Source organism: Lemur catta, chromosome 7, assembly GCF_020740605.2.
Source record: "Lemur catta isolate mLemCat1 chromosome 7, mLemCat1.pri, whole genome shotgun sequence".
NCBI classification, from domain to species: Eukaryota; Metazoa; Chordata; class Mammalia; order Primates; family Lemuridae; genus Lemur; species Lemur catta.
Window position 1 is genome coordinate 64,810,174 of NC_059134.1, and position 15,086 is coordinate 64,825,259.

General features: G+C 44.3%; 1 protein-coding gene across 5 annotated transcripts in view; it reads right to left on the reverse strand.

Moving 5' to 3' along the window:
• Window positions 1-1,360: 1,360 nt before the first annotated feature.
• Window positions 1,361-15,086, reverse strand: part of SCUBE2 (signal peptide, CUB domain and EGF like domain containing 2) — a 63,897-nt gene continuing 50,171 nt past the window's right edge. For 2 of the 5 annotated variants that reach the window (XM_045557481.1, XM_045557485.1), the window contains 7 exons: window positions 11,713-11,883; window positions 11,373-11,540; window positions 10,509-10,670; window positions 8,287-8,484; window positions 6,918-7,070; window positions 2,839-2,918; window positions 1,361-2,158 (listed from right to left, as the gene is read on the reverse strand). In XM_045557481.1, the coding sequence (XP_045413437.1) occupies window positions 2,006-2,158; window positions 2,839-2,918; window positions 6,918-7,070; window positions 8,287-8,484; window positions 10,509-10,670; window positions 11,373-11,540; window positions 11,713-11,883 (1,085 nt within the window). In that variant the 3' untranslated portion in view covers window positions 1,361-2,005. Of the gene's footprint in view, window positions 2,159-2,838; window positions 2,919-6,917; window positions 7,071-8,209; window positions 8,485-10,508; window positions 10,671-11,372; window positions 11,541-11,712; window positions 11,884-15,086 lie in introns of those variants that run through there. The other 3 variants (XM_045557483.1, XM_045557482.1, XM_045557484.1) reach the window with 3 other exon arrangements.

Below are 15,086 nucleotides of genomic sequence, written 5' to 3' on the forward strand. Positions count from 1 at the left end.
GGGAATCTTGTCTGTCTTACTACTGTGTATGCCTAGGGCCTAAAACAGTGCACAGAGCAGATGTTTGCTAAATATTTATTGATTTAGCAGGTAGCAACAGCAGCTCCAAAGAGCCAGCCTGAGCCAGCCTGCCCACAGTTGACAGGAGTAGAGAGGAAACTCCAGGAAGGCCTCAGAGGCTTGTGCTTGTACCAGGAGCACAGCTCTGGTACAGGGGGCTGCTTCACAGTGACCAGGTTTATGCAGCCTCCTTCCAACCCCCAGAGCATTTCCACCCCTAGCCTTCTTGTGAAATCAGCAAGACAGAATTGCACTGTCATGAGCACAGGGTTACTAACGTGCTTGGACAGAATGGTGCAGCTCAGCTCAGCTCACCTCCACATCAGTCCGGTCACTGACTCAGGTTATGTTACATTTGAATTTTCATCTTATGGTTAGACTCAGAAATATAGGTTAAGTTCCAGTGTAACAAATTCCAAGTGCTTGTTTTAATAATATTTTTGAAAATGAAGATGTTCAAACTTTTGAAGAGAAATCTGAAAATGGGTATTTAGGACCCATCCAAATAAAGAAAAAAGGTTTGGTTAGTGCTTTAAAAAAAATCGTGTTATTAATAGGTTTAAAAAAAAAACACTGAGGTGAAAAGCATGCTCAATGATAATGAAATAGTCTTTTCTTTCTTCAAAAATACTTGTTAAACATTTTTTAGTATTTTGGTATAGAGAATTGACTACATACTGAATTGTTATTGAAATAACGAAACACTATGGTTTTGTGTTCATTCATTAGGGAAATGGCAGCTTGTTTGATAGGATTCTTTTTTATTCACTGTAGTGAGATGTTTGCTTGGGGACTTAAATGTTTAAAAGTTCAATAATATTGAAAATTCAACTTCAAGAAAATGATTGTGAGGCCCTGCTGTGCTGACCCAAAGTGAGATGACTGTGTGGCACTTAGAGCCTGGGATTTGTGTGCTTCCGACGGTGGTGTTACCGTTAGAGACCACCCTCAGCGGTGCTGCTCAAGTTCTCGGAGCAGAGTCAGCCTCTGACCTTGGAGACTGGGGAAGGAAGGCAAACATGGCAAGGTGGGCCTCACCACAGCCCACCTGGACCTCAGACCCTCTGTGGTGGGAAGCCCACTGGTGGAAGTAGAACCGTTGGCAGTACTGACTCAGGGTTTGGTGAAACCTCCTTTTGTGACAATAGTTGATTCTCACGTTTGATCTGAATTCTCCAGGCCCTAAGGCAATGTCCAGCAGGGTGTCCGAGGGACAGCGGAAGGTGCAAAAAAGGCACTGTGCATTTGCTGCAGGGTAGAAGCTGGCAATAAATGTACATGATTATATCTCCAGAAGTACTTAGTTTTTATCTTTTTATTTCTAATTTTTCCTGCTTTAAGTATTTTTTAATGATCACTGCTTAGAACTCAAGCCCCTGGGACCAAACTTGTATCACACAGGCTGGTGAAGGCTGTGGAGAATTGGAGTCCTCCCAGGTCTCAGGGTGGGCGAAGGGCACCTGCAGGGCTCCCCCTCACCCCTCGCCTGTTCTGCCTGGTCAGAGCCTGCACATGCGTGCAGAGGGCTCCTTTAGGGAGGGCCAGGATGGAGGAAGCTGACGTTTCAGACTAAGCAGCCCCTTCTGTGGCCTCTTTGCACCACAGAGTCCTTGAGGAGGAGTGAGACGCAAGAAGGGCAGGCGAGTCTCACCTCGACTGACTGAAGTCCAGCTAAGCCAGCCTTTGCTATATCCAAGACAGCTGCCACAGCAATGAGAAGTGGGTGCCACTCAAAGCCATTCTCAGCCTACATCCACAATGCTGGGAAAGAAAAACCAAGTTCAATTTACCAAAATATCTGTATTATCTATAAAAATTGAACTCTAATGAGTCACTGATACTGGAGGCAGTGATATCTGACTACGTGCCGACATGCAGAAGCCAGACAGCTCCGTCCCACCATGCCCACAGCAGAACATTTACACTGAGTGGCGTGTGAGCAGAGTCATTTGTAAGGCCTCAAAAACCTGGACACTTTGGAACGTAGCAACCGGATGAAAGATCTTGGAAACATCTCTCGGGACTCCTGGGCTGTGTACTTGAAATAGTTCTGGGGGTGGGCCAGGACATCAAACAGAGCCTTGATCAGTTTCTTATCCTAAAAAGAACAGAATTTTTGTTACTGGGCCAAAATATTTAAATATTCTGACATTTTGCAATGGAACTATTAATATAATGACCCAGTATTAGGCAGTAGATTGATTAGCTGAAAAACACTTTGTGAAAATTGTTTCCTATGATTTTTGTCTTCTTTCCAGGTTTCATTTTTCCTAATTATCTATAATAAGTATTACTTTTATAAATAAAAAGTTAATATGTAAAAAACCATTTTGTTTTCCTCAACCAGATGAATGCAACACTGGGATTTGGGAATATTTATAGGGTTAGTTATATGGCAAGTGTTCATTGCTAATTACTTATAAGTAGCTAAACTTTGGTGAAATTTAGGCTTGAAGTATGATAAAAAAGGAGCCAAGGATCCTCAACTATTTGGAATTAATATGAAAACATTATATGTCACTGGCTTGGATTTATAAGCAAATTTCCTCCTGCCCCTCCTCAAATTTCCAAATTAAAATATAACTTCACTTGATACAATAAAGATAGCAATCTGATTCTTTAAAAAAAATTAAGTCTGGTGAAGGTATAAAACTGACCTTGGCCCAGGGCAGGCTCGGTGTCTGAAGGCAGCAATACGGAGCAGGAGGGGAACCTTCTCCCTCAGTGCTTGGGGAGATCGGTGAGTAACAGCCGTGTCCACCTGAGGCACACACTCACCTTAAGTATTTCCTGATGGTTCTCAGATGCATAGAGCCTGCCATCTCGAACTATGTCTTCAATGAGTTCCTGATAGTCCTCTGGTGGAATAAAGGACACATTTTGCATTCGTATGGTTTAGCTATTTCCAAACTCACTTTTTCACTTTTTGCTAAGGTCCTGAGAAATGCCCCTGTCGTAGCTGCTATCAGAACACTTACCATTCTATGCTGAGAAAGCAATCGAGAGAACCTCCACAGACTCCCCTGACCACCCCCACTCACCCACCAGCGTCTACACTCACCTTCCCTGTTCCCACTTCCCCCAGATAAGCCCTCTGTGCATCCAGTCAAGGCCTATTCCTCCACTTGGCACACCGATCCACGTTCTCTCACCAAATCAAGGGCATTGGTCCAGTAATTCTGCTCTTTCTTTCCTACATGATAAAATTTTCTTTCTCTACTGGTTTCTCCCACCAGCATGCAAACATGCTGTTATGTCTCTGATCTTAAAAAATCCCTCCCTTAACCTCATTTTTCCCTCCAGTTTCCATCCCACTTCTCTGATCTTCATCGCAGCAAAAATCCTTGAATTGTCAACACCCACTGTCTCTGATTCTTTTCCTTTCTCTCCCAAAGGCCCCCACCACTCCTCCACAACTGCTTGTTTTTGTTTTTGTTTTTAAGAGATGGGCTCTCGCTCAGTTACCCAGGCTGGAGGACAGTGGTGTGATAATATCTTACTGTAGCCTCAAACTCCTGGGCTCAAGTGATCTCCTGTCTCAGCCTCCTGAGTAGCTGGGATTACAGGTGCATGCCACCACACCTGACTCCCAAAACTGCTTGTTAAGATCAGCAATGACTTTCGTGTTGCCAAATCCCAATGGTCAACTTTTGGTCTTCATCTTTCTTGACGCATCAGTAGCATTTGACCTGGCTGATCACCCCTCGTCCTTGATCGAGTTCTTTACTCAGCTTCCTGGAAACCATGCTCTTTGGTTTCCCTCCTACTCTACCTTCTGAGGTTTCTTTGCTTTTCCTTCTCTTTCTGGCCTTTTAACTTGAGGAGCATCCCAGGACTTAGTCTTTGGTCCTCCTCTCTTTGAGAGCGCATCCAGGCTTTCCTTTCCTTTGCATTCCCTCCAGCTTTTGCTCTCTATCCTCCTATTATGTAAAACAATCAAGCTTCTTACCCACCAAGCAACATTCTTCTCTCCTTTGTTTGAATGGGACTGTGGGGTAAAGAATGTGGCTGGTTGGGGAGGAAGAAAGCTATATTTGCTTTCTTATTAATATTTTTTGTACTGATATACACATTAAATGCAGTATACAATGTAATCCTTCTCCAAACATAAATCCTCTCCCCTTTAAAATCTAGCTTATTTCCTACAGTCATAATTCAAATCAAGCATATGCAAAGCACAATCTTTTCCAAATTCCAGACACAGAAAAAAATGCCTCTTTGTATGCATATCATGTGCAAGAAGGCCAAACAGATTGTAAGAACAGCATTGAAACTGTGTAGGAGGAGCTCTTGAGAAGTTTCAGTTAGGAGATGGTAAATGGGAATGAATAGTATAATATTCACAATAACTAATTTGATACTTTTACAATATCATTGGTATCTTTCTTTAGCGTGGAACCTTTCTTCATATTCTTTTATCTTAGTGGATATAAAATATAAGAAAGAGTACAACTTATTTTTGTCTTGAATCCCTCTGCTGCAGCGTCTCTGCCTCAGAGAATCAGCTCCTTTTGATAATGGGAGTTTACCACTAAGATGTCAGTTGCTGCGCTGCATTCTGGTGTAGTAGAAAACTGGACAGCTGTTTGCCCCTATTCCAACTGCTTCCAGACTGTTGTCTTTTAAAAAATATTTCCTCTGCTTTTAACAACTACTGTGTCTCCTCACTTTTTCCAGCTCATTAGAAATGCAGTAAAGTGTCATAGGTAAGAATCCAGGCTGGAGTTCCAAAGACCTGGGTCAATCCCAGCTTTGCAACTTTGTCACAATGTGACCTTAGGCCAGACACTTAAATCTCTGAGCCTGAGTGGCTTCATCTGTAAAATCAGGAAATAATTGTGTCTATTTCATGGGGTGATTGTGAGGAATGCACCATGTAAAAGGCACTTTGGCACATACCTGGTGGTCAGCAATGCTTGATACATGTCAGTCGTGACTACAATTCTCACCATTCTCCAGCAGTCAGGGAGCTAGTCTGTAGCAGCCCCCCATGTACCTTCTAAATGTGATTTCTGTTCTTCTGGATTGAAAAGCAAATATCAAAGTTGTTTCAAATATATGTTTTAAAAAAAAACAGACTCTGAGTGAGGACCTAAGGAGCTTCAGTGTGGCCAAAGCAGTAGTTTTCAACCATATTCTGCTGTGACACATGCAAGACACACTTTCATGGGCCTAACCAGTGTTACATGTAATTTCCCTCAGTTCAAGCACCAACTCTTTTAACTAAAAAAAAAAAATTAAGACATTTTCATGTGTTACAAAGGCAGAAGTGAAAGTGTGGAGCTTTGGTGACATTTATTCTGGAGTCTCAGTGTCTTTTTTTGCTTCCTTCCTGATTCCAGATAGGAGAGGTTGCTGGTTGGTTGCTTTCAGGTAAGTGAGGCTCTCTGCCTCTCTCAGCAGGGCCTTGTGGGAGGCATTTGTGTCTACTCCAGAAGGCAGATACCAAGACCCCTTGTCTTAGGAGTTTGACATTATTTCAGGCAACTGTAGGACAGGGATGACAACCCTAGCTTTTGTTACATGTTAGAAATAAACTATGTGAAGTGTTTTTAGGAAACCCTGACGCTTCCTAAAGTGTTTTAGGAAAGGACACTAACATGAAGGATATTATCTTTCCAAACATCTAATTTCGACACTTGTCTGCCTAAAAACCTTCAAGGCTCCCCATAAGATTAGGTCTACCCCCGAGCTTGGCCCTCAAGGCTCTTCCCAGCATAACCCCATCCCTTCTAGTCTCCTTTTACTTCCAAGCCCCCTGCACCCTACCCACAGGCCAAATCAGACTGTTCCTCAGTTCCCACACATTCCAGGTCCTCCATCCTTTGGCCTGTGTCATTCCCTCTTTCTGAATGTTTTACTTCCCCCAAAACTTACATGTTTTTTCAAGACCCAAATCTCTTGAGACTTTGCTCTATTCCTTCTGGAAAGCCCATGCTGCTGGTCCTTCTTCTGTGCTCACACAGTGCTTTCTACATGCATTATTATAGCATCTATGACAATATACACATTTTTGTGTTTCTGTCACTAACCAGGTTGTTAGTGACAATGCCTGGCATAGTAGATGCTCATTAAATAGTTGTTGGATGAATGAATGAATAACTTCATAAATGAACAGATGTCTCTTCCCCCACAAGACTGTGAGGTCCTCCAGGACAAGGTCTGGTTCATGTTATGCTCCTAGTAACCAAGTCTCTGAGCTGAGCAGGGCCCCAGGGCTCAGATGGGCCACCTCTTCATTTAACATGAAGAAATGAAACCAGAAGTCATCTGATTTGCTCAAGATCACATAGCAAGTCAGTGGCAATGTCAGGACCACAAAAGTTATGGTCTCCTCTCTTACTGCCTCTGAGGGAGGGACCTTGGCCTTACCTCAGAATTCTATATAATAAAAGCCACAATCATAAGACGTTAATATTTATTGAGCAATTACTATTAATATATGCTGGGCACTGCATCAAGTCCTTCAGGAACTCTCACTGAACTCGCACGTGAAGTCTAATGATTATCTTCATTTACACGTTAAGAACATGAGGCTTAGAGATGGTAGGTAACGTACACAAAGTCACAGAAGAGATTATAGCCAGGCCGTCTGATTCCAATGCCCATGTTCTTACCCACCAAGCTACGCTCACTTTTAGTATATTTTCTAAAACATCTTTTCATCCTAGTCAGTGTCCCCAAATGCCTGTTTAAAATTTGGCACTTGTGAGTCAGCAATGTCCTTTCCCCTCATCCTGCCTGCCTTTCTGAGCATGTGTGCTTGTCAGCAATCTGCCAGCTGGCTCAGAAGTTGCTTCTGTTCAAAGCAGAGAAGCTCCTTCCACTTGCCGCAGGCTAAGCGTCACAGTGCTTACCATCATATGTCACGTATGGGACCTGGAACCCTCTGGCACTGTTCCCCTCATTGGACTTAAACTGAATCCACAGCTTCTTTGACCTGGAGGTGAAGGCGATGGGGCGTTCGTAGGTCTGGCAGGTTTCATATGTCGTCACAGAATTGGACGAAGCTGCCAAGGGAAGTTGGGAGGGGTGGGGTTCAAGACTCATCACTGATCAGGCAGACAATAAACGTGCATCTTTCCAAACACTCAAACCTTAAACGAGCTACGCTCAACAGCTCCTCAGGCCCAGCTGAGCCATCGTAACAGTCAAAAGTCCTGGAGATAGAGTAGATCCAGCTGGTGACTGTGGGCCCCCGGGGAAGGCTAAGCCTAGAAGGCCCCTGGCTAGGCAAACAGCAGCAGCCTGGGCTGTAGCATTCACTTAGGAGCTGAGGAGAGGGCCTCAAATTCCAGAGCTGATCTGCTGTTATCTAATAATAATAAGAAAAGTCATTTTCTACATGCTTCCTAAGACCAGGCAGTGTGCTAAGCATGTTATGGGCTTTATCTCATTTAATTCTCTGAAAATCACAGAAAGTTCATGCAATTGTCACTTCTTCTATAGAGAGATTAAGTGCTTGCCCAGGATTACACAGCCGGTATATGGTAAAGTCAAGATTTGAACCTACACCTGACATTAGACATTTTAACTATTAATAAGAATAGCAAACACTGATATAACAGCTCCATGTGTCATTATTATTCTGTTTTTACAAACATAAACTCCTTTAGCCCTCATAATAACCCTATGAGGTAGCAACTTTTATTATCCCCATTTTAACAGACGAGGAGACTGAAGTGCAGAAAGAGTAGAATGTAAGCCCGAGATCACAGGGCCAACAGGGTGGAGCTGGGATTGAGGTCCAGGCAGTCTGGCTGCAGACCCACTCATTACGCTGACCCTAAGCTGTGTTAACAGCAGTGTCCCTTTGTGGACACTGGGCCATGAGTCGGGATAGGAGGACAGGTCCCCTCCTGGCTGGGCCATGCCCTTGGCCTTTGTCAGTCCTCTAGCCATGAGTTGCTCCCCAGGGTGAGGCCGGTGCTACATGATCCTCATTGGCTTTCTGTGTCCTTATGAAAGAAGGTCCAACACAACCAGTGAGCACAAGGGGAAGACTGACTTGCCAGGTCACCACCTCTGGGGTTCAACAAGAGGACTCAGTGTGTGGTTTTAGTCTCAATTTTGTTTCTCAGCAAACTCCATAAACTCATGTCCCATCTCTATTCTAACATGGAAGTGACATTCTAGGCCTGCTCCTCACATTTAAAGCCTGGGGAGCAGGTCATCAGTCTTCCCAGCTGGCCTTAGCAGGGGAGGGAAGCAGAGAGTGAGACGCACAGGTTTTCCGCATCACCAGGTAGTCTCCACAGTCGTCCTCTATGGGCAGGAAGATCTCAGGGACCACGATCAAGATGCGGCGCTTAGGGGGTGGGTTGATGGTCCACGTACACTCGGTGTTGGCTGGGTAATTGCCTGGGTAGTTTGGGGATTCAATGTATCCAGTGAAGTCTCCCAGCTCCCCTCCACATCTTCTGTCTGGAAAAGGAAATGGCATGAGTTATGAAGGCACAGCGCTGTTGTCTCTGTCATGGCCACCTCTAGCTTGGCTGAGAACCACAGCATCCCTGTTGCCATTGAGGAATGGGACATAGAAGTGACACCATCTGGGAATGAGTCTGTCCTATAATGCCCAGGGCCCACTTTGGGAGCCAAACCATGAACTCCCCACGAGGAGTCCCCTCCTCTGAGTGCCTGAGGCACTATTTTCTCATTAGCCTGAAGCCGCTCAAGGTCAGGGGCAAGTGTTTGTGAATAAAAGGATAAATTGAGCTTTCTGTATTTTGTCTACAAAGTCCGAGTGCCAGGGGAACCCAGGACACAGAACTTATAGGTCCATTAAAATAGGAGAACAGAGCTTATTGCTCAGCAAAGAATATTTGACCTTTTCTTAGACAATTTTGATGAAGACAGACATATTTTTCACTTTTCTCTCCAGTTAAGAACAGTATTTTAGTTTTAAGGGAGTAAGAAAATTCCAATTAGCTATCCGTGGGTACGGGGCATGCTGGACACTCAGGTCTGGCACCAAAGCAAAGGCTGCACACACACGCTCCCGCACAGGCACACCCGCTCTGACCCCCACAACCGCTGCCACACGCGCCCCAGAAACGTTACCCAGAGCTCTGGGAGCTCCGAAGTAAGAGAAACACAGTCTTAGGTCTCAAGGAGCTTATTATTTAATACTGTCAGGTAAACCTGTGCAAGAGAAGATGTTGAAGGGATTACTTATTTCCTCTTTAATTATAACTGGGATTTATTATTACTAGCACAAAAAAAATAAAGAGGCTTTTCTTCTTGAACAAAAAGGGAAAGGGAGAACTGTGGAGTGGAGAAATGCCTTCAAGCCTGACGGGCTACCCTAGGATCTCGGCAATGTGACTCCTAATTGCCAGCCAAGGGCCAGGTGGTGAGAAGACAAGGAAGCAGATTCATCTTGGTATGAGAACGAATTTTCTAACACTGTGAATTTCCCCAAAGTCTCACTTACCAACAGACTAGGAGATGATAGGTAGTGAGCTTCCTGTCACAGGAGGTATTCAAGAAGAGACTAGACTACTGCTGATAAAGATGTTGTTAAAAGGACTTCATTGGGATAGAGAGAAAACTGGATAAGCTTCCAATCATAAAACTCAAATGGTTCAGTGCCCCCCTCAATCCCAAGCATCTCCAGTTTGGGGAGGCCTCCTTGCCCCTCAGGATTGCTGTCTTAAAGATACTGAATTAGCTGATATTTACTTTTGGTCTTTACTAACGAATTTTGATTATAATTTTGGTTATAAATAATGGGTTTAAAAAAAAAACCCAAACAGCAGGTCCTTAACTGATTTTCTTCTCCCTTCCTGAAAAACACAAATGAATCTCCTTAGCATGGCAGTCAAGGCTTCCCCTTCTGGTCTGCCTGAGTCTCCCTTCAGCATATTCTGTGCTGAGGTCCAGGGATCTCTTCCCAACAGGTCTTTTGTTTTCCTGAGTCTGTGCTTCCCCCAGCTGCTATCTCAGGCGTAAAGCTCTTTCTCCTGCTCTTCCCCCACCCTTTCCATCAAAACCTTCTCACACCCTTCAGAAGCCTTTTCCCACCTCTCCAGACGGAGCCAATTGCTCCTTGCTCTGCAATCCCACAGCCTGGGCTCCCTGCAGGGTCAGCGATGGTGACTTATCCACTTGGCATCAACTGAGTTCTCAGCAGAGTGCTTGCCACATAATAAGTCCTCAAACAACTCATGCTGAGCAACGCTGAACTGAAATTATGCACCAGGGAGGAAATCAAGGCAAGTACAGCTTGTGAATGAGCCCTGAGAAGTATCCAGGATCAATATAATGGTGAGTAGCTCTGTAGGATCAAGCCGGGCTCTCCCTCCATGCTGATCCCCATGGCTGTGAGCTAGGCTAACGCCTACGTAGTTCTGAATGAAGCTGGGACCCCTGCCCCCTGCCCTGAGTTGGACCCAGACACTTGCCTTCTTAATTAAGACTGTGAGAAGCCTTAGAGAGAGACCTACTTTTACACTGGGTTATGTTTGTGGAGCCATCAAAGTCAGTTGTAGTATTTCCTGGGCAGGAAACACAATTATTTTTTCCAAATTCTGGCTGGTATGTCCCCGCTGGGCAACGAATGCATCGGTGAGTGGTGGTGTTGTAGAAATGTCCAGGTGAACACTGAACTGTGGGGACAGGAGAGGGTGAAAGGAATGGAAAAAAATTGTGTCAAATGCAGCACAAATGGTTTCAAAGTTTGTGAAATAAACTATGCCCAAATGAAGTAGGACTTTCCTACCAATCTGGGGCTAATCAACACTTGATTCCCTAAATAGCCAGTTTGAGTGGGACTCATGACATGGAGAAAAATACAAAGGAACAAGATATGTGTATATCTTTAAAGACTTTATAGTTCACACAGAGTCAGGCATCAACGATCACAACTCAAGTCTTCATGCAGAGCACGTTCGTGAGTACTGAGGAGGTACAGAACCAAGGTTGGGTGTGAAGCTGGGCTCCCTGGGAAGAGGCAGGGAGCGTGGTCTGGAGAAGAGGTATAGGAGGGGGAAGCTCTAGGTCAGGGCAGTGAGACAGAGGAGGGCTGCCGGGAAGGAGCGAGGGAAGCCTCTGTCCACAACTGGCTTATTAGTGCCTGATCACCCCTTGTCAGTCCTGTTTGAAGGGGCAGCTGGAGGAGACCTTGTCCAGGGATTCTGTTGCTCCCTGCACATCCTGCAGGGGTGGATGGAGCTGGGGACCTGCACCCCAGCCACTGGGGCACCACATAGTGCACCTCTGGGCTGGGCTTGATGAGAGCTTCACTAGACTCCCATGGTACTTAAAAGGGAAATTTAGTTCCAGAGAAAGGCAAGCTGCCAAGGGCTCACCTCTGGTTTCACAGTCCTGGAAGGAAGTAGCTCCCTGATGTTTGGTGGGGAGGCCTCCTCCACAGGGGAAGCAGGAAGTTCGGCCAGGTTCGGGCTGGAATGTGCCCAGGGCACAGAGCTGGCAAGGTGCAAAGCCATCTGCTGAATATTCACCAGGTTGGCACAGACCTGGGGGGACAATGGCCCTAGGTGAGCAAGGCCCCCTGGGCAGATCCCTTCCCACCGCTCTCCAGATGAGAGCCAGCGATGAACCCAACATGGTCCCTGCTCATAGGAAGCCCACACACTCACACTGACATCGGAGATGGGAGAAGTAGGAAAGGACAGAGAGCATCCTTACCTCCACATTCGGACACATTCCAAGCTTCTGGGGTCTTCAGGGCCCCAGGATTTTCTGGTCTTGGGCATGGTTCACAAGTGATTTGTCCTTCCTCGTTTTGGAAGGTTCCGTTTGGACAAAAAATGCAGCGTTCTTGTGCTCCATCGTAATACGTCCCAGCCCTGCAACTGACTGGCCAAAGGGGAAATGATCTGGTCAGTGTGGGGACAGAGGCTGAGGAACGATGCTGTGAGTTCTAGAGATGAAGGTAAACAGATGGCACCAACCACACGCTCCCCGGTGCAAACTCCCTGAATACAAAGTGCGCACACATCTGCATGCCACGATCCCTATCGCCTCTGTTGGAGGTGCTTACAGGTCTGCCACTCCTCAGCCCATGAGCTCCTTGAGGGAAGGGCTCACAGGCGTCCTAATTATTTTTCTAGCTCAAGTACTTGATGGTTGAAGAAATATAAAAAATCCTGGCTCTCCCTACTTCACAGGGCTATCAGAAGGATTATAAAGGTGAAGATCATTCATGGAACATAGGTCTAGTGCTGGAAGAAATGAGAGGAGAGTGCTATTAATTCTGTCTGTTGGCATCCCATAAGGCTTCCGACAGGATGTCACATTTGTGTCAAGCCTTGAAGGACGAATGGGATCTCCCCAGGTGGGAAAGGAGGCAGGTTGTAAAGATTCATACATGAAATATGGAAGGAAAGAGAAGAAAGAAAGGTTGGGGATAGACTGAAAAAGTTCTTGAGTGCCAGGCATTTGGATTTCATTCTGCAGGTAAAGGATCCATCAAAAGGAGAGGAGCCAGGCACAGTGGCATGTGCCTGTAGTCCCAGCAACTTGGGAGGTTGAGGTGGAAGGACTGCTTGAGCCCAGGGGTTCGAGGCCAGCCTGGGCAATACAGTGAGACCTTGTCTCTAAATATATATATATGAAGAGAGAGAGAGAGAGAGAAAGGGAGAGAGAGGGAGAAAGGGAGAGAGAGGGAGAAAGGAGGGCAATATGACCAGAAGCTGTGCTTTGAAAAGGTCAGCCTCTGGTGGCTGGCTGGGGTAGGTGGTGATCTCAAGAGTCTTACAAAATAGCACACTTTAGATTTGTAATAAAATTAAAACAACAAAGAATAAACCCTGATGTCTCCTGAAAGATAAATAATAAGGAAATTCATAAACTGTGCTTCTGATTATATTTCTGGTGTTGTTAGTTAAATGTGGATTTATACCTTATTTTAGGGTATGAATACGAAGTAAATGTATATTCAAACATCATACTCATAGCCACCAAAATAGCCTTTCTAATGGCTAACATTTGTTGAATAGTTATAATACACTAGGCACCATGCCACAAACTTTACATACATTATTTCATTTATTCCTCAATATAACCCTAAAGATCTCTAGCTGCTATTAATAGCTCCATTTTAAGAAACAGAGACTTAGAGCTCTAAGTTAATAACTTGGCTAAGGTCCCACAGCTAATTTGTGAAATATACCTGTGGTAAAATCAAGAACTTTGAATTTAAGGAAGAAAATGGTTACTTAACAGAAGTGTAGACTTAAGCATAACTCAAGACTTTGCCAAGGAATGTCTATGGGGCTAGGAGAGTTTGATTGGAACAAACACATTCTCTTTTATACTTAAGTTGCCAAGAAATAGAAAAAAAAATCACACAATAAAGTTAGCTATTATATCTCTCCAATGTCTGTAAGGAGGGAAATCTGTTTTCATTCCATTCTATTATACAAATGCAATTTGCAATATATATTCTTAGGGTTAAACATGGCAAACTTTTCTGTCACTAGCAATAAAAATGTCTTTTCATTATCTACTCTATAATCAAAAAAAAACCATAAGATTTTTGGATCATAGTAAGCCAAGGTATGAAATATTTCAAATATTATTTCTACAATTAAATGTAACCAATCAAGAAAGTCTACCCTAACATCTCAATTTTTTTTTTTTTTTGGCAGAAAAACTATCTCACTATGTTACTCAGGCTGGTCTCAAACAATCCTCCTGCCCCGGCCTCCAAAAATGCTAGGATTACAAGGTGTGAGCCACCATGCCTGACCAAATATCTAAATCTTAATACTTTTTTGTATTGTTTGGATTTTCTTTTATAATATGTATGTATCATTTTAATACAATTTTATTCTTTTGGGGTTTTTTTGTTTGTTTTTCTTTCTGCATTTTTATTTTTCCCCACCCTGTCACTGGTCTATACAATTTTAGATTTAAAAAAAATTAAAAATTAAAAGTGAACCAACTCTTGCTTTCTTGGCAAACAATATTTTAATGAGTCTGACACATAAATCTGTAGCAAACAGAATCTATAATTCCAGACTTTTTCTCTAAATGCAGCCCTACTGGATAATGGCTTCCAAAACCATTCTGGTTCCAGCCCATCTCCCAGCCAAAGCTGGGCTGAATTATGTACTAGGAGTTCACCACGTTTTTATGTTACTCTGTGTCCCATCTGACTATCCTAGTGTCTATAGCAGGCCAGTAAATAAGAGAATAATTCTTTGTGGCTCTAACAAGCTGACCTGTCATGAAGACCGGCAGAAAGCAAATAAAACCAAGGCTGTCCACAGCCCCCGCTGCCCAAGCTGTTTCCATTTTGTGAAGAGTTGCTTTTATAATACTCATTCACCTATAGGAGAGTGCCCTTATGGTGACAATGATTCCAACAGCCCCATTAATCGTAACAGAGTCAGATCAGCACGGTCTGTGGCAGAGGACGGATCCCCTCTGTGTGTGGACAAAACCAGACCTGGTTCTCACTGAACCGAGTAACTGGATGGGCTCCTGCTGCTCTCTGGGCGTCCACTCCTCTTAGAACTATTTAACCCCCCAAAGCCTTTTCAAGGTTACATTTTGAGAGGCCTCACAATATCCCACATCTGTTGCCATTTCTTAACTGATCAAAGGGCTGAGAAATGCCCCTCGGGCTGCCCTGTGGAAAAGAGGGCACCAGCTCTTTTTGCTCCCAGTGAAAGGCCTGCCTCACATAAACAAACTCATATTGTCAGTCACAATTTCCATTTTCCTTCCGGAGAGAAAGACCTACAGAAATAATTCATGCCAAGCACCTTCCAAATAGATTTGTTTCTTTCACAAGGTAAAAATGAGCTAAACACTAAACAGTGACTGAAATGTCAAGAAGGGATGCTTGAAAGCAGCTCTTTGCAAATGTGCTGAAGATCTGGCCGGCAGAGACCCCAATCACACGTTCCAGTTGCTTCTCTCTTCTCCTTGAGCAACCAGCTTGTTTTGCTACCCCAGACAAAGGAGTCAATTGCCCCCAGAACACTTGACTATCACAGCAAAGCTTTTGTGTGTCTTCAGTGACCATTAAAATCCCATTCTCAAATCCCACA